This window comes from Pristis pectinata, chromosome 2 (genome assembly GCF_009764475.1).
Source record: "Pristis pectinata isolate sPriPec2 chromosome 2, sPriPec2.1.pri, whole genome shotgun sequence".
Taxonomy (NCBI): Eukaryota; Metazoa; Chordata; class Chondrichthyes; order Rhinopristiformes; family Pristidae; genus Pristis; species Pristis pectinata.
Genome location: NC_067406.1, coordinates 64,252,244 through 64,275,421, shown reverse-complemented (window position 1 = coordinate 64,275,421; position 23,178 = coordinate 64,252,244). Strand labels below are relative to the sequence as shown.

The 23,178-nt window shown below is 40.8% G+C and overlaps 1 protein-coding gene across 3 annotated transcripts in view; it reads right to left on the bottom strand.

Annotated features, from left to right (window-relative positions):
* The window catches only part of corin (corin, serine peptidase), a 120,380-nt gene that overhangs the window by 38,787 nt on the left and 58,415 nt on the right, over window positions 1-23,178 (bottom strand). For all 3 annotated transcript variants that reach the window (XM_052039870.1, XM_052039852.1, XM_052039861.1), the window contains exons 6-7: window positions 5,103-5,216; window positions 1,640-1,747 (exon numbers count right to left, since the gene is read on the bottom strand). In XM_052039870.1, coding sequence (XP_051895830.1) covers window positions 1,640-1,747; window positions 5,103-5,216 — 222 coding nt within the window. The remainder of the gene's footprint in view (window positions 1-1,639; window positions 1,748-5,102; window positions 5,217-23,178) is intronic.

The window sequence follows — 23,178 nt, the reverse complement described above, 5'->3', positions numbered from 1 at the left end:
TGTATGGACGGTATGCAAGACAAGTTTTTCACTGTACCTTGGTACAAGTGACAATAATAAACCAATTCCAATTCCACTTGCAGTGGTGTGATTAAAAACCACCAATAAATGTGCTGCATTTACCTCCAGGTTTCACATGAGCTTTCATGTGCCAATTTCTAATAGATTTAAAATCTAGTTCATAAACTCAAAGCAAACAGCCTTTTCTGGTAAAACTATCTCATATTTGAATAAACAAATTTCAAACTTTCCATTTTTTGAGATGATGCATTTGAAGCCATTTTGTGATATTTTAACTAATTCAGGATCACAACGTCAATTAGGAGAACACTGATATTCTTCAGGTAATCTTTTAACTCATCGTTTCATCAGAGTTTGATTTGGATCTTTAACCTTGCATTGAGAATAAACACAGCGACCAGTTGTTTTGCTCCCTAGTAAGGATGAGTTGATCAATGAAACACTAACGTTTCTTATTTTTAGAGCAGAATAACAATATTTTATTTTGAAAGTTGTAAAGGGTCAGCTAATTCTCAATATCAACTTCAGCACGTCTACTTCTTTATGAGATCAAGGCTAAGCATTAGATGATAACTTTAAGACTGTACCTGAACTTATGCACTAATTATAGAGTTCTTGTAAATAAATTTCTGGCAATGTTCTGATGTATGCAAATATTTATCGAGCCCTTCCACTGTACCTTGCATCAAATTGTAATTAGTAGGCTACAACAGTTAAAAGAGAGAAGGCCTTGACATTTGCCCATGCAATGGATGACAAATAGCCTCTTAAGATTCCTCTACAGCAGTCAGCAAGTTCATACTCCTTGTGACCTAGGCCAAAGTCTGGGATAGAGGGTGTACAGCAAAAGTTCATCAGATTCCTAGGATAGCAGATTTGTTTCATACAAGGAAATTAAGCAGACTGGGCCTATACTCTCTAGAGTTTAGATGAATGAGAAGTGATCTCAATGAAATGCAAAAAGCTCTTACAGGATGTGGCAGGGTGAATGATTTTTCCCCATGAATGGGGAGTGTAAAACTAGGGGTCACAGTCTCAAAATAAGGGGACAGCAATCAGGACTAAGGTGAGGAGAAAGTTTTTCACCTGGTGGGTAGTGAAACTTTAGAATTCTCTACCTGAGAAGGCTGAGTATATTCAAGACAGAGATAAACAGGTTTTTAAATATTGAGGGAGTCAAGGTACAAGGGGTCAGTGCAGGATAGTGGTGCTAAGGTAATAGACCAACCATGATCTTATTGAAAGGCTCAAGAAGCCAATCAGCCTGCTCCCACTTCCATTTATTATGTAAATGATCATGCATTCCTAATATTGGTGTTAGGACTCCTATATGCAACTGCAAAGGACTTATCACCTGCAGAAGTGGTCTGTCCTGAGATAGCCAGTGCCACATGCACTCAGGAAAATTAGGTCTAACAAGAGGAACTTCAAACTCCATTAACCTGACAGCCTGCAACTGCTACATAATACTTATGCAAAGTCACTATAAACTACTATGAAAATTAACAAAAACTGGTTAGAACCCATAGTCTATGTATAAAAAACACAGTTTAGACACATTTATAAATAATGGATTTCTGTTTCAAAATCTAAACCTTAGGTTGCAAGTTCTACTTACCACAGTTCATCTCATCGCTCAGATCCCCACAGTCATTGTAACCATCACATGTGCTATTATAATGGATGCATTTGCCAGTACCACAATGAAAGTCTCCCTCACTACAGGCTGCAACAGAAAATGAAAGTCAGAACCAGGAATAAAATTCAAAACATGACTAAAAACAGAGCCTAGAAATTTGATGATGCTTTTTACAGTGTGAATCAGTTATGTGCTCATTATGGCAGGCATTGTGTATGAGCACAATCTGAACCAGAATTGCTCACCCATTAGATTTAAATTGGGATCAAATGAAGTGTTCAGGGTCAAAGGCTGAAACAGTTATCAGTTCATTTGTAAATGCAAGTAGAAGGCCTAATGTAAAAGTGAGCAACCCCAAACACGACAGGATCCAGGTTGAATATGGGAAAGTGTGGCTTGCATACCACCTAACCAGTGGTCCTGAAAGTAGTCACAGCAGGAAGTCATCAAAACCTTAAGTTCTGAAAAGTTACTGGAATATAAAGGCTAGAGGTGCAGGAGCAAAATCACAAGTCACAGCCAACTACCTAGCAACCTGTGCCCCTCCCCGGATCACTCATACACTCCTTCTCTGATAGTTCAAATCTACTTTAGAGTCACCCAGTATGTATTTTGCAGCTTATTGCCCTAATTTAAATGAATCCTGCAAGCCAATATCAGGGGCCTTGGACCTACAGTATGTGATCCAGTGCAGAGATCAGTCCCTGCAGCCTGCTGATGCCAGTCTGCACAGAGCAAACTTCTAATTTTTAAGTCAATTCTGAAGATCTAGGAAGACCACAAAACAGAAATGTTCATAATTATTCAGAGCATTTATGTGCCTAAATATATTCACTGATATGGAGACTTTATCATCATAAAACATGCCATGGTGCTACAGTAATCAATATCCTATTAAATATTGGCCTATTTTTGCAGGTATAGGTTTGCATTTACACTTCTAATAATGGAAAAGTATTTGTATGTTTGCAGGTGATTATTTGAAAAAGATAAAAAAATTTTAATTGCTTAATAATTTTCAAATGTTTCTGAATACCAGGGATATTCACAGCAGTCTAAAAACATGACAACTGACAGACAACAAAGCTGAGGACATGGCTTTGCTGATCAATGTTCTCAACAGTTTAATAGGCAGGGTTTGATCCTGTTTGGGCATGTGAAATGATTACGTCATTCAGATCCAGGATGCTCTCAGTCAGCCTTGCAGAACCAAACCATCCAATGTAGCCAGTGGTCCTCCCAACAAAATCCAGGACATTATATGTATAGTTTCCTTATGAATCAGAAGATATCTCTGGACTCCACAAGAAAACCATTGCCTTTCCTTGTCTTGGGCTTATACTTCCCCTTTCTGTACAGATTCCCTGAGAATTCACTTTGCTCTGGAAACTATTCCCTCAAGCTCCTAACCTTAATGGCTGGAGAGCACATCCTGCCAACTATCCAGTTGCTTTTATTAAGATATTGTCATTTAATATTAAAGAAGCCCAACTTCCCCATTGTAACTTGCAGATTTGCTTCCTACAATCTTCACAGTGTTTCTGTCTGGCAGTTAAAATCAAGTCCTAAACATCATGCTAATTTTGGTTCTTGCAGTATGGCTAGCTGGCATCCTGACCCATTTCATGAAATTCACAGATCATAGGAGTTTTTCTTTTCATTTCTAATTTGGAATACTATCAGAAATGTATTGTTATGGTAATGTATGCAGCTCAAGACTGCATCATAACAGAGAGTATGTCGGTGCTGTTACTCCATTCAATGAGCTTTTGGCATCGGGAGCAGGTTGAGAAAATCTGCATCAGCCCATTGAACACCTGTGGTCCACGGGTAAGTGCTGTGGGACCAACCAGTGAGATCCGTGGAAAATAACCCCTTGTTCAGCTTCCACAATAGTTCTCTCATGGTCTTATCTCCCAAACAGATATGATTCCATTTGCCTGGAGATGTACCCAGATTTGCCTTTAACTGTCCTCAGTCAGGGCAAGAAAATTACCTCTAGATTTAGCGTTGCCCATGAACATTAGCTGCTTTTAGATCAGCTCTGCTTACTTCACATTCCTCTGGAGAAATGCTGACCTCCAGGAATGGGTGGGCATCTAACAAATGAGATGGAAAGACCCAAACCAAACACTTGAAACCCACCTGCTTCGAGTTTTAATGGAGGTGAGTCAGGCAGAGGGAGAGCAACCAATCTACTCAGAGGAGGCAAGCTCTACTACAGATATTTTAATGAGCCTTTGCCTTGTGCTTTACCTCTCTTCCAGCTTTGACACTGTAGCTTGGTGGATTTTCTAGATCTTAGGAAACCTGACAATTAAAAGGTGAGGCGAGGACCGCTGTAAGGAAGATGAAAATGCTTTCAAAGTATTATTTGTGGTGGACAAAGAATGGGAGGCCCCCATCCCCCACCCAGGCTAATTCACTTCCTTATCTGACCACGATCCGCACCATTTGTTCCCTCACTCATCACTGACATCCGAGCTCAGATCTCTGCTTCCCATCTCTCTGAGATATTGTGTTCATCTTGACCCTCTTAAGCCACACTCAGTCCATCCAATCCCTCCCATGCATTGTATCCCCGGCATTCATGGGTCATGTCCTGGGTCAACCTCTGCCAGACAGGGAACCAAGTCCATCAAGCTGACTCCGGAGTGGGGAAGTGCAGACACTGCAGAGTCAAACCCCCACAGCCTGTGGAGAAATGCAGCCTTTCTAATCAGGAAGCTGGCACCTACTCCATTGGCAACCTACTCCCTGCGCTCACCCCCTCTCCCCTGGGGCCAATGAGCTGGGCATCCATAATCCATCTTCCAGCACTTAAGCCATCAGGGCTTCACTGATCAACGTGTGTACTATAAAATTGTAAAGCTACATTTAGAAGTGTAAACACTGGGAACTGGCCAACTGATATCACTGCCCTGATATCTTGATTAAAAACATCAGCATTAAAACAGCCACTGATATTCTGATCACACATTATGCCACACTGTGGAGCAATGGATCAGTGTTGTTGACGCATTCCCTGATAAGCAGACTCAGGCCTAGTTAGCAGTAGGATGGGAAACCACCTAGGAACATTAAATGCTGTAGGTGTGTAGCCTGGGAAAGCAAATGATCCAACCAGCTGACTGAATTCCATAAGGATCTCAGCCACATTTTATACAGTAAGAAACTGCTTTTCATGAAAGCCATTTGTTTAAGACAGTTTCCCTGACAATAATGTCAACATAAAAATGGCACTGCTAATCCAGCAAGTGACCCAAAGTGAATGCCATAAAGATGTTACCCAACCACAAAAGATGTATTTTAGGCTGCTATTGTACGAGGCAGCACTGGGAATGTACGTATGTACTTAGAGTTTTCATACAATGCTGCTGCTTAACTCATTACAATACCTGACTCTACAGTCGATTCAGAGAGAGAAAAAACAGTGACATACTGCAGTCTGCTTCATCGCTCCAGTCATCGCAATCATTGTAACCATTGCACACCAGTTTCCTTTGGATACAGAAGGCACTACCACACAAGAAGCTGTCCAGCTCTTTGCAAGTTCCTACAAGGAAAAGACATTTGACAAGCTGCAGGATCTTTCATGTCAGATGAATTTCACAAGCATAGTCTTTATCTGCAGACATTATAAAATAGACAGCAATTCGGCCTTCCGAAGTTGCACACCTGTTAACAAACATTGTGATGGTTAATATACTGTAAGTAAATTTCTTAATGCCTTTAGTGTCTGGATCATATAAGGATTTGAAACATTAATAAAATGTGATAAATTGAGATAAATTGTGATCAATGCAGGAATGGTGTAAATGGGTGCTTGATGGTCAGTACAGACACGTCGGTCGAAGGGCCTGTGTCTTTATTGTACGACTCTATGGCTTGATCATTGATATTATAAATGCAGTTCAATTTATTTCTGCAGCACACATGTGCACTTATTGAATGTAACTAAAGTCCTTTTTAAACTCAGTTTTCTGAGATTCCTAAAAGTAAGTGGAACAGATTTTATTTTCAGAGAAAATACTTTGTTGATGTAAAACATGAACTTGATGTGAAGGATGTATGGATTGGTTATCTGCTGCATTTGTTTCACCAAATGGAAACACTAGCTGCTCAATTTTTAAGTTTATCCATATACGTCACTCCAAACCAATACAATTCTCCAAACAGAATGTAGTAGCTTACCTCTACCCATACAGGTTTTTTAGGTTCTCACACAAGGGGGAATCTAGACTCCAGCACTCCCAGCAGGTATAGGAAAAAATGCTGAGAAATCGCAAGCACGCAATTCATGATTTTACATCCAAATAGATGCCATTGTTTGGATCCAGATTCACATGCAAATCAGCCATCTGCTCTCACCCAGTAGCCTTTGAAGGAATCATGATGTAAACAGTAGTATTTCAAAGAGCCCTATCCCATTGGACAATAGTTAACGTTCCACAGCTATAAGAAATGTTCCATGTTCACATTCAACCTATCACTGAATCATTAGTATGGAGTGTAAGATGCAGACTTGCTCTCTCAGTGCACCACATAGCATGTTTTGATCAGTTTGTAAGAACAAAAGAAATATATAGTTTTAGCCTCAAAAAAGTTGCTACATTTTACAAGTTCCTAACTCAGACAGACGAGGTGTACCATCTGACTAGCCCTGCTCATTCATCTCAGAAGACCCAACAATTGCCCCATCTCAGCAACTAAGTTTGCGATAAATGATTACAGGGCCTTTGCTCCTTAGTTTAGGTTAAACAATTGTGTGGGTAATGCAATAGGATCTCCCTACAGTAACCAAGATAGGTAACAATTGTAATGAACTCAAGTTGACCTCTATCTTTATCCCAGCTTAGAAAAGTACAATGATGACATGAGAATGAACTTGTTTGTTGTGAATATTTTAAAATGGACCTCTTCTTTCTGGACTTGTCATCAGTCCTGATTCTCCAAGTCCGGTGGCTCAGAAATCCAGATAAAATGTTCAATGTCAGCTCCTGCTTAATCGGATTGAAATTGTGGGCTCTTACTTCCTCAGTCTCCTTAACTGTTCTCACTGCTGATCTACCTTTCTTGGCCATTCCTAAGTACAGCGACAGCCTTTCTCCACTCAGCACGTTAGCACTGTTCACTTATTTTATTGAGGATTGATTCACATTACCTACGCCCCCTCCCGACCCCAAACACGTACACACATGCACCTCCTAACACTTCTCTGTCCAAGGTTTTTTTCTTGACTGAAATTCAATCCTTAAACTTAACTACCATCTTTTTTCCAGTGCTAATGTGACTGATGTTTTGATATATTACTCTTGCTCATCTGCTTCCTTTGAAATTTTTTTTTAAAAAGGTTTTAACTAATTAAACACCGGAATGCAAGATAGCTGCCACCAATTCTTAACTATCCTGGAATCAGTGGCAGCAATCATTGATGTAGTTAGTCTGCACAGATCACTTCTGTTGGCTCTCATTATCCTACTCTTGCAGGATGCTATAGTCCTGAGACGTAACCATTGCATTCACTTGTGACTAGGACCAGTTGACCATGCCTCTGGCAGGTATACTTCTTCAATAGCCCAAAACTGAACAGAGCAGTCAATCACCTGATGAGGTGAGGCTTAAATTGAATCATTATTTAATTTCACTGCAAGGTGAAGAGGCAGCTCTGATTAAATTCATTTAATTCAATCAGCGCAACATACTGTCGGGTCTTTTAAGACACTTTTGGATAGGTACATGGAGCTGAGAAAATTAGAGGGCTACGGGTAAGCCTAGTAATTTCTAAGGTAGGGACATGTTCAGCACAGCTTTGTGGGCTGAAGGCCTGAATTGTGCTGTAGGTTTTTTATGTTTCTATGTTTCTAACATCTGTCTAACTAAACAAAATGGGAACATGTTACATTTCCCCACATCAGGAAATCAACAGACAAGTTTGCTTTCTGTTCCTCCAGCATCTCTAGTCTGTGGGTCTCAGTAGAAGGCTGTGTTTTTTTTCTTATCAGCTTATTGCCTGCTGAAATATTGGTCACAGTTTTGTATCTCTCTGTTCACAGACTGGTGGAGATCAAAGACTTTCCAAGACAGTGGGTGAGAACTGATACACAATTGCTCAAAGCTGCTGAAGTATTTGTATTAATACTTTGTGGAAATCAACACTTATTACCATAATAAACTCCTCTGTGTGCTTATTGAATGTAAAAGCTAATGAGAATACTTGTTTTAAATGCAACATTGAAAATAATTGAGTACAGTAGCAAAGAGGGTTTGGTTACTAGACCAGTATCCATGGACTATTGATCCAGGGACGTGAATCCAAATCCTATCCCAGCAACTAGGCAATTTCAAGTAATTGAATAAATCTGAAATAAAAGGCCTTGAATCAGACATATGCAAACAGCCGAATGTGAAAGTAGTTGCTCTCAATGTCAGGGTACATCTGACAGAATATGCACCCAAGAAGCCCCAGCCAAACTGAGCCCAGTTGAGGTTAAGAGAATAACCTTCTAGTATTTAGAATTCCAGGTAAAACTGGCCAAGATCACTCAAGGGTCTGTCACTAGAGCCACTGGAGACCTCAGAACAACTTCATTAGGGCTTATCTGTGGCTCAGTTATCTTTAGCTACATCATCAATGATCTTCCCTCCATCACAAAATCTGAAGAGGAACACTTCCTTGACAATTCCAGTGTTCACCTCCACGCAAACTCCTACAGCAATGAATTCTGCTCTATGCCAGAGAACATTTTTTTTGGCTTGATTTGACAACTGGCAAGTATCATTCACACCAAGTAAGTGCCAAGCAATGAACACCTTCAACAACAACAGCAGAACAACGAATCTTCAACAGCATCATATTGTCAAATACACACCTTCAAGATCCCCATGAGCCAACTGGATCAGCCATGGCCTCAATGAGGATATGAAATCAGAATGCCAACTGTCTATTTAGACAAAGAGTGGATCATCTCATGACCCCCATCAAATCTGGAAGACTTAAGCCAGAAGATTCATAGATGGGTGCTACATCAATAATATTAAAGAAATTTTAAGACACTGAATATAATGCACTCTTCTTGATCTGCATCCCAGTCCTGAGACTTAATATCCACCCCTCCACTGCTGGTGAACTAAGACTGTGGAATGTATTGTTTAAAACATGCAATGCAACAATACAGCACCTCCCAGCCCTGTGCTTGTACCGCTAGGGTGAATGAGAGCAGCAAAATCACAGGAACAAAAATTGCTCAAAATTCCATTTAACATCAACATAGAACCAACATGGAACATCAGCATCAGAGCTCCAACTTGAAGGAGATTCTGTAACATCATTTCAAGACAACTAGTCATGGCAACAAATGCAGAGGATGTCTACATTTCAAAACCAAATTTACAAACATTGGTCAAAGCTTGGCTTAAATTTCTTTTGTTATTAATCATAAATCTGGTTTCCGAGTGACACTATAGTTTGTATTTTTCTATTCAAGACCTTCAAAGATTTCACATGAGATTTTACTTTCCACTAGAACAGACAACTTCATTCCGAAAGCCACTTTAGTCTATAACTTCTTCATTGTTCGTCCGCTGGCAATTCAGCTAGTATTTATTTCCAGGTTTCCTGGCCTAATTCCTTCAGTCTCATTGAAGTCATTTTATTTCAGTCAAATACATTTTTCTTTGACTACTTATTTTAGGTTCCAATTTTTACATGAAAGCAAATTACACTGTAGTTCCCATTTCTGAGATATGGCTCCACTTGGTCCCATTTATTTCCCAGAACGAGAGCCTGCACCTCTCTTCACTGGAATAAAAATGCTTTGCTCCAGGAAGCAGCATGAAAACATTGCTAAAACCTACCCCTTTCAATGCCAATCCAACTTCCTTTACTCAATATCAAATGATAAATGCCCGTAGTGAATAATTTCAAGCACTGACTACTAACCGGTATGGAGATATATGAATATGGTTACCTAGAATCAGTATGAAAAGAATGATTCTGGCCTCTCATTTACTTTATTGATTATTTCCTCTATTTTTTCTAATCAGAAGATATTCCACCTCCAGACAAGTTTCTTCTAGTCTTATTGTTAAGGGTCTAAAGGTCATTTCCAAACTTTTGGAAACTGTTTTTGCAGTCAATTACTTATGGTTAACATAGAACAGTACAGCACAAATACAGGCCCTTTGGCCCACAATGTTGTGCCGACCTTTAAACCTTGCCTAATACTATCTAACCCCTTCCTCCCACATATCCCTCTATTTTAAATTCCTCCATATGCTTATCTAGTAAGCTCTTGAATTTGACCAACATACCTGCCTCCACCGCCACCCCAGGCAGCACATTCCATGCCCCAACCACTCTCTGGGTAAAAAACCTTCCTCTAATACCTCCCTTGAACTTCCCACCCATTACTTTAAAGTCATGCACTCTTGTATCGAGCATTGGTACCCTGGGAAAGAGGTGCTGGCTGTCCACTCTATCTATTCCTCTTAATATTTGTACACCTCTATCATGTCTCCACTCATCATCCTTCTCTCCAAAGAGTAAAGCCCTAACTCCCTTAGTCTCTCCTCATAATGCATACTCTCTAAACCAGGCAGCATTCTGGTAAATTTCCTCTGCACCCTTTCAATGCTTCCACATCCTTCCTATGATGAGGCAACCAGAACTGGACACAGTACTCTAAGTGTGGTCTAACCAGAGTTTTATAGAGCTGCATCATTACCTCATGGCTCTTAAACTCGATCGCTCAACTTATGAAAGTTAACATCCCATAAGCTTTCTTAACTACCCTATCCACCTGTGAGGCAATTTTCAGGGATCTGTGGCTATGGACCCCCAGATCCCTCTGCTCCTCCACACTACCAAGAATCCTGCCATTAACTTTGTACTCTGCCTTGGAGTTTGTCCTTCCAAAGTGTACCACCTCCCACTTCTCCAGATTGACTCAAACATGATTTGATAAGAGAAATAATCTCATCGCAAGCAATGTGAGCACTATCCAAATGTAATTAAATCATTCAATTTTCTCCAAAACTTTTGGCAATTATAGACTTCTAACATAAATTCAAAAGTGCAACCCACAATTTACGTCCAAAAGTGTTTGATAAGTGCATTACCTTGCCTTCCTCTTCACAATAACTTCCAAGAAAACTACTATTCTAAATCAATGCTGAGATCAAAGGTCAGATTTGGATAGAAACAGTTTGATAATCAGCCAGCACACCAGAAGCTCCCAGGTTCAATATCTGGATTGCCCAGAGTTGTCCGATTGAGTTGTCCACTCAGATGCAGTGCAGATAGAGCAATAAAGGGGGTGCTGCCAAATGCCCCTAGTATCTCCGTCAAGGAGAGGAAAAAGTACAGGCTGGGTTCCAGCTCCTAATTGCCCTCTAGTGATACCTGCTAATTACTTAGACATGCCATATTTGATCAAATTATCTGTATTCTGTCAAGAAGAATTTGTGACAAGTAGTGAATGGAATTGTTCAAATTGCTGACTGACTCAGTTAAATTATTTAAAACATTTAAATTATTTAAATTGTTATTGAATCTATTATGGTAAAACATAATCAGCTTGTTTAAAAAAATGAGTTTCGTACCCTATCCAGCACCCTTGTATGTTCACCACCATAAGATCTCAACCACTTTATTTGATTTTGTTAAAACTGTGGGATAAATATCAAATAATTCCTTACAAATGCCCTTGCATTGATGTCATCATTGATGAAGTTAGATGTAATGGGACTGTAAAGTTTGGATACTTCCCTGCCCATCTTATAACATGGAAAATCATCCAAAACTTCACACAATCACCAAGAAAACATCCTCCAAAATGCATAATGCAAAAAAAACAAGGAATTTGATCACATGGAATTGCAGGAGAGGCTACCAAAATCAAATATTGACATTAATTAGAAGACATTTTTTAAACTTTATACCTTTTCATGTGTATTTGGAGAAATGGAATGAAGAGTTATGTGCTTTTGAACATTCAAATATTTACAAGCGTGCATGTTGGATAAGGTAAAACAAGGTATTTTGGGCATGCCCAGAATAACTTTCAGCTTTGGCTGGGTCTGCTCTGATCCATCTATACAGAAGATCTGAATGAATGCAGTTGGACTTGGACTGTCTTCCACAGGTTCAGTTTCACCTGTCCCTCCTGCAAATTGACTCGGTGTCCCTTTTGATCACTAACTATTGAATAAGTAGTCATACAATAACATGGCCAATGCCTTGTTATATGAAATCAATAACATGCAGTTTTCCAGACTTCCAAAAGGTGGACTGATTAACACTGAAGGAGATGAAGCCAAATGCAGGTTAATACACTAGACTATTTTTTAAGCAGTAAAGCAAATTTCAGAGCCAAGTTTAAAATAAGTTTGACTTCATTTCTTTTCCTACTTCAAATTAATTGAACAAGTCTCCTCACAGTATGGAAAATAACAGTGTGCCCTTCTTGTTCCCTGCTCAAGTAACCATCTGCCACTTGAGTGTAAGGGTGCCACGATATCCCTGTTATTGAGGTAAAAGATCACTTTTTCTGGCCAGCTTCATCTCCAAATCAGTTTTGAACCCTGTCTGGCACCCTCATCTGTTCACCACCATTAAATCTTCTCTACACTGTATGACTAGATCTAACACTACAGTGGTTCCCTTCTGTCAGGCTCAGAAAATATTTAAACCAAATCACATGTGAAACTTTGGTCTGGGCATTGGACAGACAGCCATTCACCTATTCCTATATTCCACTGAAGGGGAAAAAAATCGAATGGGTGTAATCAGGTTGGTGAATCTTATACTGCCTGTTCAACATCCCTGCTGATGTCAAAAGTTTGCATGCTTAAGTTCCCCTTTTCTCTTTTTCCTCAACTGAATAAGTTTAGGGCTTACCCCTTGACTCTCTCTGATCAGGCAAGTCTCCTGCTTCAATTCATCTCACCATCTCATTTCCACAGACAGGCAAAGTTATAATTAAGGCCACTAACTCATAAGGCTCATAATAACAATGTCTGGATTGAGTGAACATAATGACTGTCTCACAGGAAGTAGTCTGTAAGAAAGTGCAAACCACACTCTGATTCTTAAGATTTTACTGCACACCCTATTCTCCTTCATTAAATCACTGTGGAGATTTTAATTTCCTTGACCTATATTAATATAATACTTTTAACAATAAATACACTAAATATCTTCTGTGGCCAAACACCCAATATTCCCAAAACAAGACTCCCTCTCATTGTTAAATAACATTTTACAAATTGAATAATTAATGAAAAAAGTTCCCTCAGACTCAATGACATCCAAATTCATAACCGTGCCTCTTGGAGGGAGAAGATCCACAAAGTTGTCTCTACTTTTACATTCAAGTGGCAGATGGTTACTTGAGTGGAGAACATGAAGAAATCTACTTTTAATGAACAGCTTAAGGGTGGAAGGAGAGACTTGCATGCAGAAGGAACAAAAGGCAGGTTCTTTAATTTGCCCCTTCTTGAATTTGTCATATTTTCATATTACTCATTAAGCCTTATGTAGATAACTGGAACTCTGAATATTGGCTCAAAGCTTTGAACTGTATTCCTTCCCTGTACGCCACATGACACCGATCAACATAAAAGTTTGACCTCAGCATAACCTTCTTTCTCATTAGCAGCAGTTGTAATTTTTTTAAATCTTTTCCTCGATTGAGAATTCACGTGTTCATGATTTTTTTGTATATGCAAATCTAAAAATGTTTTAAAAATAACTGCTTTGAATCACAAGGTAGCCAGAGAGTGCAATTTGTTCTAACTAGGCTGTAATCAACAAGGTTGCAAAAGATCTCACTTCATTCTAGCTCACTGGGCTAAAAGAATGCTTTTTTAGTGCTTTGAAATTTTCCATTTGGGAAAAAAGAATGTACAGGACAACTTTATTGGAGTATGGTAACCAGGATTTCAGATGTATGTGTTAACTGTTGTCATGGAGAACTGTACATGTTATTGCTGTGTTAAGTTAATTACTCACTCAGCCATCTGCCACTCTGCATGTCAAAGGCTATGAGACTCTTATTTGTTCTACCTGGATGTGTTTTCACCCATTTACATTTTCTAAAGTTTACTTAAAATTGCAAAATAAATGATAATTGCATCTTTATTAGAAATTAGGGTACCTGACTGGCAATTTAACAATTAACATAGAATTATTATGATAATCAATGTGAATGAGCATACATGCTTTAAATTGTGTTTTTCCAAATACTTTTATATCCTTAAATACCAAGAAACCATTTAAGAAAACCAATGGTAAAGTACCTTAAAGGAAAGGAAAATGTGGCATTTAAAGGCACAAATTAGAATGGAAATTCCTCAAAACAAAAGAAATTTTAAAACATTGGGTATTGTGATTCTAATTATTTCTGAATAATGGAGTATTTTTGACAATGTGTGATGGGTGTACAACAGGTTCTAGTAAACTGGCAGCCTGACTCAACTTTCCTTCTCATTGATTTCAATACAAGTAAAAATGAGCAGAGGTATTGAACAAACTGGCAATTCAAGATGGTCCATTTGATCCACATGAACCCAGGATTGTTTTTGACAATGAGGAGAAAATCATGGTTGCTCAAGAGAGAAGGTAAACTAGTGGAGATATTTTGGAGAACATTCATATTACCAGGGAGGAGGTATTTGTAGCCTTACAGTGCATTGAGGTGGATAAGTCCCCAGACCCTGACTGAGTGCATCCTCTGACTTTGAGGAAGGCTAGAGGAGAAATTGCTGAGAGCCTTGCAGAGATTTTTGCTTCATCATTAGTTTTTGCCTCATCATTAGCCACCGGTGAAGTTTCTGAAGACTGGAAGGTGGCTAATGTTGTTCTGTTGTTTAAGAAAGGTAGCAAGGACAAGCTAGGAAAATAGGACTGGTGAAGGGTCTCAACCCGAAATGTCTGCTGTTTATTTCCCTCCACAGATGCTGCTTGACCTGCTGAGTTCCTCCAGCATTTTGTGCATGTTGCCCCACATGGTAGGCTGGTCTGGAAGGTTAGGTCCAATGGAATCCAGGAAGAGCAAGTTGGATGGATTCAAAATTGACTCAGAGGTAGTAAGCAGAGGGTGGTGGTTGAAGGCTGCTTTGAGGAATGGAGGCCAGTGACTAGTGGTGTGCACGGGGTCAGTGTTGGGACCCTTGTTATTTGTTATTTATGTAAATTTAGTGTAATGCTTTACAGCACCAGCAACCCAGGTTAAAATCCGGCCACTGTCTGTAAGGAGTTTGTACGTTCTCCCCGTGTCTGCGTGGGTTTGCTCCGGGTGCTCCAGTTTCCTCCCACACTCCAAAGACATACAGGTTAGGAAGTTATGGACATGTTATGTTGGCGCCAGAAGAGTGGTGACACTTGCGGGCTGCCCCCAGAGCACTCTACACAAAAGATACATTTCACTGTGTGTTTCGATGTACATGTGATTACTAAAGATATTTTATCTTATTTTAGATGCGACTGCATAAGTCTTGATTAGTAAATTTGTGGATGACACGAAATTAGGAGGTATTATTGATAGTGAAGAAGGTTATCGTAGATTACAGGGGAAGCTTGATCAGTTAAGGAAGTGGGCTGAGGAGTGGCAAATGGATTTCAATACAGATAAGTATGAGGTGATGCATTTTGGAAAGTCAAACCAGCGTAAGACTTGTACTATGAATGGTAGGGCACTAGGGAGTGAATGGAACAGAGGGACCGAGGAGTACACATGTATAGTTCATTGAAAGCAGCATCACAGGTAGACAAGATGGTGAAAAAGGCATTAAGCATGCTGGCCTTCATCAGTCAGGGCATTGAGTACAGGAGCTGGCACATTATGTTGCACTTGTATGAGTCGTTGGCGAGGCCATACTTGGAGTACCATGTACAGTTTTGGTCACCCTGGTATAGAAAGACATGGTTAATCTGGAAAGAGTGCAGAAGAGATTGACAAGGATGTTGCCAGTACTAGAGGGCCTGAGTTATAGGTAGAGGTTGGCCAGGCTAGGTCTTTATTTCTTGGAGAGGAGAATGAGGGGCGACCTTACTGAAGTTTATAAAATCATGAGGGGCATAGATAAGGTAGATAGTAGCAGTCTTTTTCTCAGGGTAGGGGAGTCCAGAACTAAGGGGCATAGATTGAGAGTGAGAGGGGAAAGATTTAAATGGGACTTGATGGTCAACTTTTTCATGCAGAGGGTGGTGAGTATATGAAACGAGCTGCCAGAGGCAGTGGTTGAGGCAAGTACAATAGCGTCAATTAAGCAGCACTTGGATAGGTACATACAGAGACAGGGCTTAGAGGGATATGGGCCGAACACAGGAAATTGGGACTAGATGGGTGATCACCATGGTCGGCATGGACACATTGGGCCAAAGGGCCTGTATTTGTGTTGTATTGTATTGCTCTATGACTCTATGACAAGAATATTGTAGACAAATTGTCCAAACTGGCAGTTAATAAAAAGGAAGCATACAAACAGATTCAGGAGGGCTCAGAAGTGTTGCGGTTAAGTTATTGGGTTAGCAGTCAGAGACACAAGCTTCAATCCCACCATGGCAGCTGGGACATTTAAAGTAAGGTAATGAAGTTAAAGTTTTAAAAAATTGGAACAAGAAGTTTCAATAACATTAATTATGCAGCTTCCAAACTGTCACCAAAACTCATCTATCCCTTCTGCCATCTTTATCTAGCTTGGACTACGTGTGACTCCAGACACCCCACAAAAAGTTAATTAACTTTAGGTGGTTAGGTGTAAGAAAGGCAGGAGCCAAAATTTCTTTTCAACATAACATTTTGAAACCTCTCGTGAAAGAGCAAAAATCCATTGAAAGAAAATATTTCTGAGGTGCATGTGTGGATGGTTTTGCCAAAAAAAAACTTATGTATAGATGGGACCAATCAAACAGGAACAGACTTGTTAGTGTAGTGACTTTTCTTATTCCCATCATTGGATAGATTTTCCTTTGCTTTGGTTCCAAATAGTAGCAAAATTATGGGACAAGGAGACATAAAACAGGCACTAATCTTTTTCCCTGTTATGTATTGGACGATCTCCCTGACTTGCTCCAGTAATTTTTTTTTTATTTACAGCGTGGTAACAGGCCCTTTCGGCCCAATGGGTCCGCGCCACCTATTTTTAAACCCAATTAACCTACCTGTATGTCTTTGCAATGTGGGAGGAAACTGGAGCACCTGGAGGAAACCCACGCAGACACGGGAGAACGTACAAACTCCTTACAGACAGCGACAGGAATCGAACACCGATCGCTGGTGCTGTAATTGTGCGCAACTCTTCTTGATGACAGCATAATAATTCAAATCACATGGAAACAGACATCAAATGTGAGGTGTACCTAAATTTCCTCCAGTAATGGTAGATATCAAGTGAGGGGCAGACTGCCTTGATAAAACCTGGCATTACTAATTTCCAGGCTGTAATTTAGGTTCACCAGATTTAAATGGCCTGACTTGTTTTGCCATAGACTTTATCATTGGTGTGTGTCACTAAGACTTACTTTGCTGCTTAGGTCTCTGTTGCTGAATGCTGCCAGTTACTTATGTTTAGCAAAAGAGGTCCTGCGCCACCCTCCTTGGGACAAGGCTTATTTGAAGATAGATGAGGAGAGGATAAGATCTTTATTAGTCACATGTACATGGAAACACACAGTGAAATGCATCTTTTTGCATAGAGTGTTCTGGGGGCAGCCTGCAAGTGTCGCCATGCCTCCAGCACCAACATAGCATGTCCACAACTTCCTAACCCGTACACGTTTGGAAAGTGGGAGGAAACCGGAGCACCCGGAGGAAACCCACGCAGACACGGGGAGAATGTACAAACTCCTTACAGACAGTGGCCGGAATTGAACCCGGGTCGCTGGCGCTGTAATAGCATTACGCTAACCGCTACACTACCATGCCTGCCCGCAAGCGTCCTCTGAAGACATTCTAATCTTCTCTGAAGTGGTTAACAACCATCTCGCAGCTTCCCCAATGTATGACTATTCCCACCAGCACCACCCAACCTCCACTCCACACCAACGATAGAAAAGTCCTGAACTTAATGGTACTTTTCACTACTTCTAACCTTCCAAAGCATTTCATAACCTATGATCTACTTTTGAAGTTCAATCAATTGCCATTTCAGAAATAGAAATACAAACACTTCAATTGACCTTGATTATAAAGGAAAGCCTCACTGTCAAACAAATAACTTCTTCCTTCTCCCAAATCATTATGCTTCAGCCACTTTTAAAATGCATTGATGTCAAAACTGGATCTGACCAACACTGCTTGAGCAGAAACAAGCATATGTACAGCTATACTTTTCTACTGCAGTCCTTCCATACTATAAATCCTCCCTGCTCTGGCATGCTCAGCTTACTGCAGCCTTCTCAGGCTGAAGGAATGGTATGAGCACCTTCACAAGGGAAAGACATGTTAAAATGGATGAAAGGAGCACAGCGGATAACATTTTTGCTTCAGATAGGTATCAATGGTTTTCAAGAATTTTAAACTTGCAAGAACAGCTATCATTATTGAAATTCAATTTTCAAAAGCATTAAAATTAACACAAATTTCCTGCCAGGTCCTCCAGACATAGAACACTACAGTACAGGCCCTTCGGTCCACAATGTTGTGCTGACATTTTATTCTGTTCTAAGATCTATTTAACCCTTCCCTCCCACATAGCCCCCCATTTCTCCATCATTCATGTGTCTAAGAGTCTCTTAAATGTCCCTAATGTATCTGCCCCCACAACCTCTGCCGGGAGTGTGTTCCATGCACCCATCACTCTCTGTGCAGAAAACTTACCCCGACATCTCCCTTATACCTTCCTCCAATCACCTTAACATTATGTCCCCTCATGTTATCCATTGTTGCACTGGGAAAAAGATCCTAATGTCTTCTCACCTGGCCTTCTACACTTTGGTGCTGGCTGAATGTGCATCTATTCTATGCAGAATGAACTAGGAGGAAGTTGGGAGCTAAAGTCAAGATCCTAGCCTTTCCATCAACTTGCCAAGATTGTGCTCAGCATGTGAATTTTGACTTTCTGTTGAGAGACTGGACAAAGCTGTGGTATGATGCCCTGCTTTTAACGATTCAGTATAATTGGTTACACCAGTCCAGATTAGGCCTACCTAGCTAACACTTACACAAGTGCAAGGTGACGGAAGATGGTCAGGGTGAGGGTATTAAGGGTCTCAATTAGAAGGAGACATTCCTGGAAATGCTGGGCATTTTATGGTGACTGAAGGAGAAATCCTATTTCTCTTTGACCCACAAAAATAATTTACTGCCATGGCTCTCCAACTATATCATCCTTTTTTTTGCCAATTTATTCACCTGAGCACATATTCCTAATTGCTCTCAAGAAGACGGCACTGCTCTGCTTTCTGATGAAGGGAGTTATCGGATTAAAACCCAGCAACGATGAAAGACTGGCAAGATGTTGCTGTCAGGATGGTGTGCAAATTGCAGGGGAACCCGCAGATGGTGGTATCTTCATGCAGTCATTGTTTTTTCTGCTTCTTGATGGTAGAAGCCATAGGTTTGAGAGGTGTTGTCGGAGTAGCTGAGGTGAGTAACCGCGGTGCATTTTGCGGATGGTACACACTGCAGCAAATGAGTACTGGTGGTGGACGGAATGAATGTTTAGGTTGGTAGATGGGGTGCCAATCAAGTGGGCTATTTTGTCCTGAATGGAAAGCAAAGCTACTTGACAGATGTTGGAACAGTATCCAGCCAGACAGGTATTCCTTCACATGTCCGATTTGGGACTTTTATATGGTGGAAAGGCATCAGGAGGTGACACAGGATACTGTGTCTGACATTCTTATAGTCACAGCCCAATTGAGTTTCTATTCAATGGTGATTCTCAGCATGTTGATAGTGGGTGGCTTTGTGATAGTAACACCATTGAATGTCAAGCATAGGTTGCTAAATTCTCTTGATGGCGATAAGATAAGATTCCTTTATTAGTCACATGTGAAACACACAGTGAAATGCATCTTTTGCGTAGAGTGTTCTGGGGGCAGCCCACAAGTGTCGCCACACTTCCGGCGCCAACATAGCATGCCCACAACTTCCATGGTCATTGCCTAGCATTTTTGTGGCTTGAACATTGCTCATCACTTACCAGCTCAAGCCTGAATGTTGTCTAGGTCTTGCTGCATGTAGGTATGGGTAGCATCATTTGCTGATCATTTGGGAATGGAATTGGAGATTGTGCAAGCATCAGCGAACATCTTCACTTCTGACCTTATGTTGGAAGGACGGACATTAATGAAGAAGCTGAAGCCAGTTGAGCCTAGGACCTGAGGAACTCCTGCAGTGATGTCCTGGGGCTGGGATGATTAACCTCCAACAATCACAACCATTTTCCTTTGTGCAAGGCGTGACTCCAACTATTGGACTGTTTTCTTCTGGTTGTCCCCCGACTTCAACTTTCCCGGGGCTCTCTGATTCTTTCAAATGCCATCTTGATATCAATGGCAGTCACGCTTACCTCACTGCTAGAATTCAGTCTTTTGTCCATGCTTGGACCAAGGCTGGGACAAGGTCTGGAGCCAAAAGGTCCAAGTGAAACACAAACTGGATAATTGGAGAACAGGTCATTGGTGAATGATTGCTGCTTGATAGCACAGTCAACAACACCTTCCACCATTTTGCTGATGATTGAGTGTAGATTTATTAGGCAGTAATTTGCAGCTAGTTCCGGAGAGCAGGTCTTCAGTACTGCAGGTAGGATGTTGCCTGGTCCCGGAGCCTTTGCTGCACCCAGTGCTCTCAGCCTTTTCTCGTTATCAAGTGGAGTGAATCGAACTGGCTGAAGGCTGGCATCTCTGTAGGCACTGATCTCAGGAAGAAGCTGAGGAAGATCATCCAATCAGCAGCACGGGCTGAACATGGTTGTGAATCCTTCTGCTTTGTCTTCAGCACTCACGTGGCTAAAGAGAGGAGGGGGCTCCAATAACATCCTTTGCCGTTGTTGAGGCTGGGGATATTATGAACATTACTCGCCACTTATCAGCTCAAGCCTGAACGTTGTCTAGGTCTTGCTGCATGTCAGTAGGGGTTACATCATTTACAGAGGAACATAGAACAGTACAGCACAGGAACAGGCCCTTTCGCCCACAATGTCAGGCTGAACTACTTAAGCTAATGATGCCTAATTAAACTAATCCCTTCTGCCTGCGCATGGTTCACATCTCTCCATTCACTGCATCCTCATGTGTCTATCTAAGCCTCTTAAACACCTCTACCATGTCTGCCTCCCCTACCACCCCGGCAGCACATTCCAGGCACCCACCACTCTTTGTGAAAAAAAAACTTGCCCCACACATCTCCTTTGAACTTTCCCCCTCGCAATTAAATACATGCCCTCTGGTATTTGACATTTTGATTGGGAATGGAACACCCTCCTCCTGTTTGCCATTCAATTATGCACCACCATTCATGACCACAGGTGGTGGGACTGCAAAGCTTCAGTCTGATCCATTAGTTGTGAGGTTGATAGACTCTGCCTGCTGGATACTGTTAATCCCATGTTACAGCCTCACTAGGCTCACTCCTTTTTAGGTCCAGCTGGTGCTGCTCGCAGCATGTCCTCATTGAACCCTGGAACTGATGGAGCAAGCCGAAGGCACCTTTTGACCATTTCCATCCTACAGAGACAATCCTGGTTTAAGATAATAAAGGGGGCTTTCTACCTAGAACAAAGTCAGCATTTTGAGGTCCAAGTAATTTACCTCTTTGAAAAAGCATCAACACATTAACAGTGTTATTGGATAATGAAGCTACTTACTCTGTTTTGTTGTTATTTTCCCTTTAGAGTAAGGCAAATAAATATTAAATCAGCCATGTTATATTTCACAAAAAGAGTCTTTGAGATTCTATCAGGATTAGCAGGCATTAGGACTTTCAATTCATACACCAGAAATTGTTCTTGGTTAGAATTCATTATCCTTTGATAGGTAGCTAGGACAGAATGAGAAATTGCACAAAGCATTTCCAGTTGTCAATTTCTAAGAGACAATAAACTACTCAGTGCTGATTAAAAGTGCCTCAACCTTTGTCCATGATATTTAATCAAAGCAGAAGGGACATTTCTCGTCAGATGCACTACAGACAAATGAAGGTTACCACTGTAGATGCTACAATAATTGCTCTAACATAAAAGCTTGAGGCAAAGGTGATGGACACAATTTTAACGAAAAAAAAAGCTCTGTACCTTTTTTCAGCACAACATGCATGCTTTTCATTTGGGCTGAGAGTGAAGTATTTTAAAACATTTCGCATTGCTTTTTCCCAATTGAAAACTACCAAGAATCAGATACTCTTTCCTGGAGAAAGTGTACATGCTCCATAAGACTGAATGAAAGGGCTTTCAATCTCAATGGCAGCACTTTCGGAACTGAGCCACAACATTGAGGGTTCAAGTCCCCTTTCCAGATCTGAATACATAATTCTAAGTTAACAATTAAGTGCATTAGTAGAGATGTCACCTTTTGAATGAAACACTAAACAGAGGCTCTGTGTGCCTCTTCAGCAATATATTAATGACCCCAGGTATCAATTTCAATCTGCTCAACCTGCTGCCAACAGGACCAGGGATCTATAAATTAGTGTTCTGCCTTGATGCCCTGTATATACTCCAGGATACAATTTTAGCTGAGGATTGTAGGCAAGGTGCCCTTCAGAACAATGGGAGCCTCATGAATAATGCTAAAAAGACCCAGTATATCAATTGGACACAGATTTAATTTTTCTAAGAATGAGCCAGGAAACCTCAAATTTCTTTCTAGTCGAAGGCACTTTTGCAGTCAATGGGAAAGGTGACAATATATGCAAAGTAAGTGACAATCTGCCCTGGAGACCACAGTGCTCTTCTGGGCCCCTAAGGTAAACTGCAGCTTCTGCTTTCCTAAGCTGTCCCTTTCCTTCTGGGAAGCAATCTCTAAATGCCCTTCCACACCGACCTCCTCGCCAGATGATCCGTCCTTTGGTGGAGACCACTGGCTACAAGGCGTCTCCACTCCCATCTTCCACACGCACTGACCCTCAACCTTGCCTGCCCAAACAGGCTGGGATTATAAACAGATTGCCCAACATCATTTTGTTAAAAAGACCAGCATTTTCCAGCATCCAACAATTATCCCTCAAGCAGCATTGTGAAAATAAATACCAGTTGTTCACTTCATTGACTTTTGCGCACCCTTGCTAAGTACAAAGTGACTGCTGCCTAGAAAACAACAGACTGCACTGAAAGTAATTCATTGCCTGAAGAGCAATGGGGCATCCTGAGGACATGAATGGAGTGACATCAAAGCAATATTTTCTCCTTTACAATTACCAGTCACTGTACTATATTTTATAACATAGGTTTGACTAGTTTCCACATCCTTAGTACAAAATATGAATCTACTCTGAAAGTCAGCAGATGAACCCAGTACCATATGTGGTTAACAGCTGTGAAGCAGACACATTCCATATCCTCCATTCTAC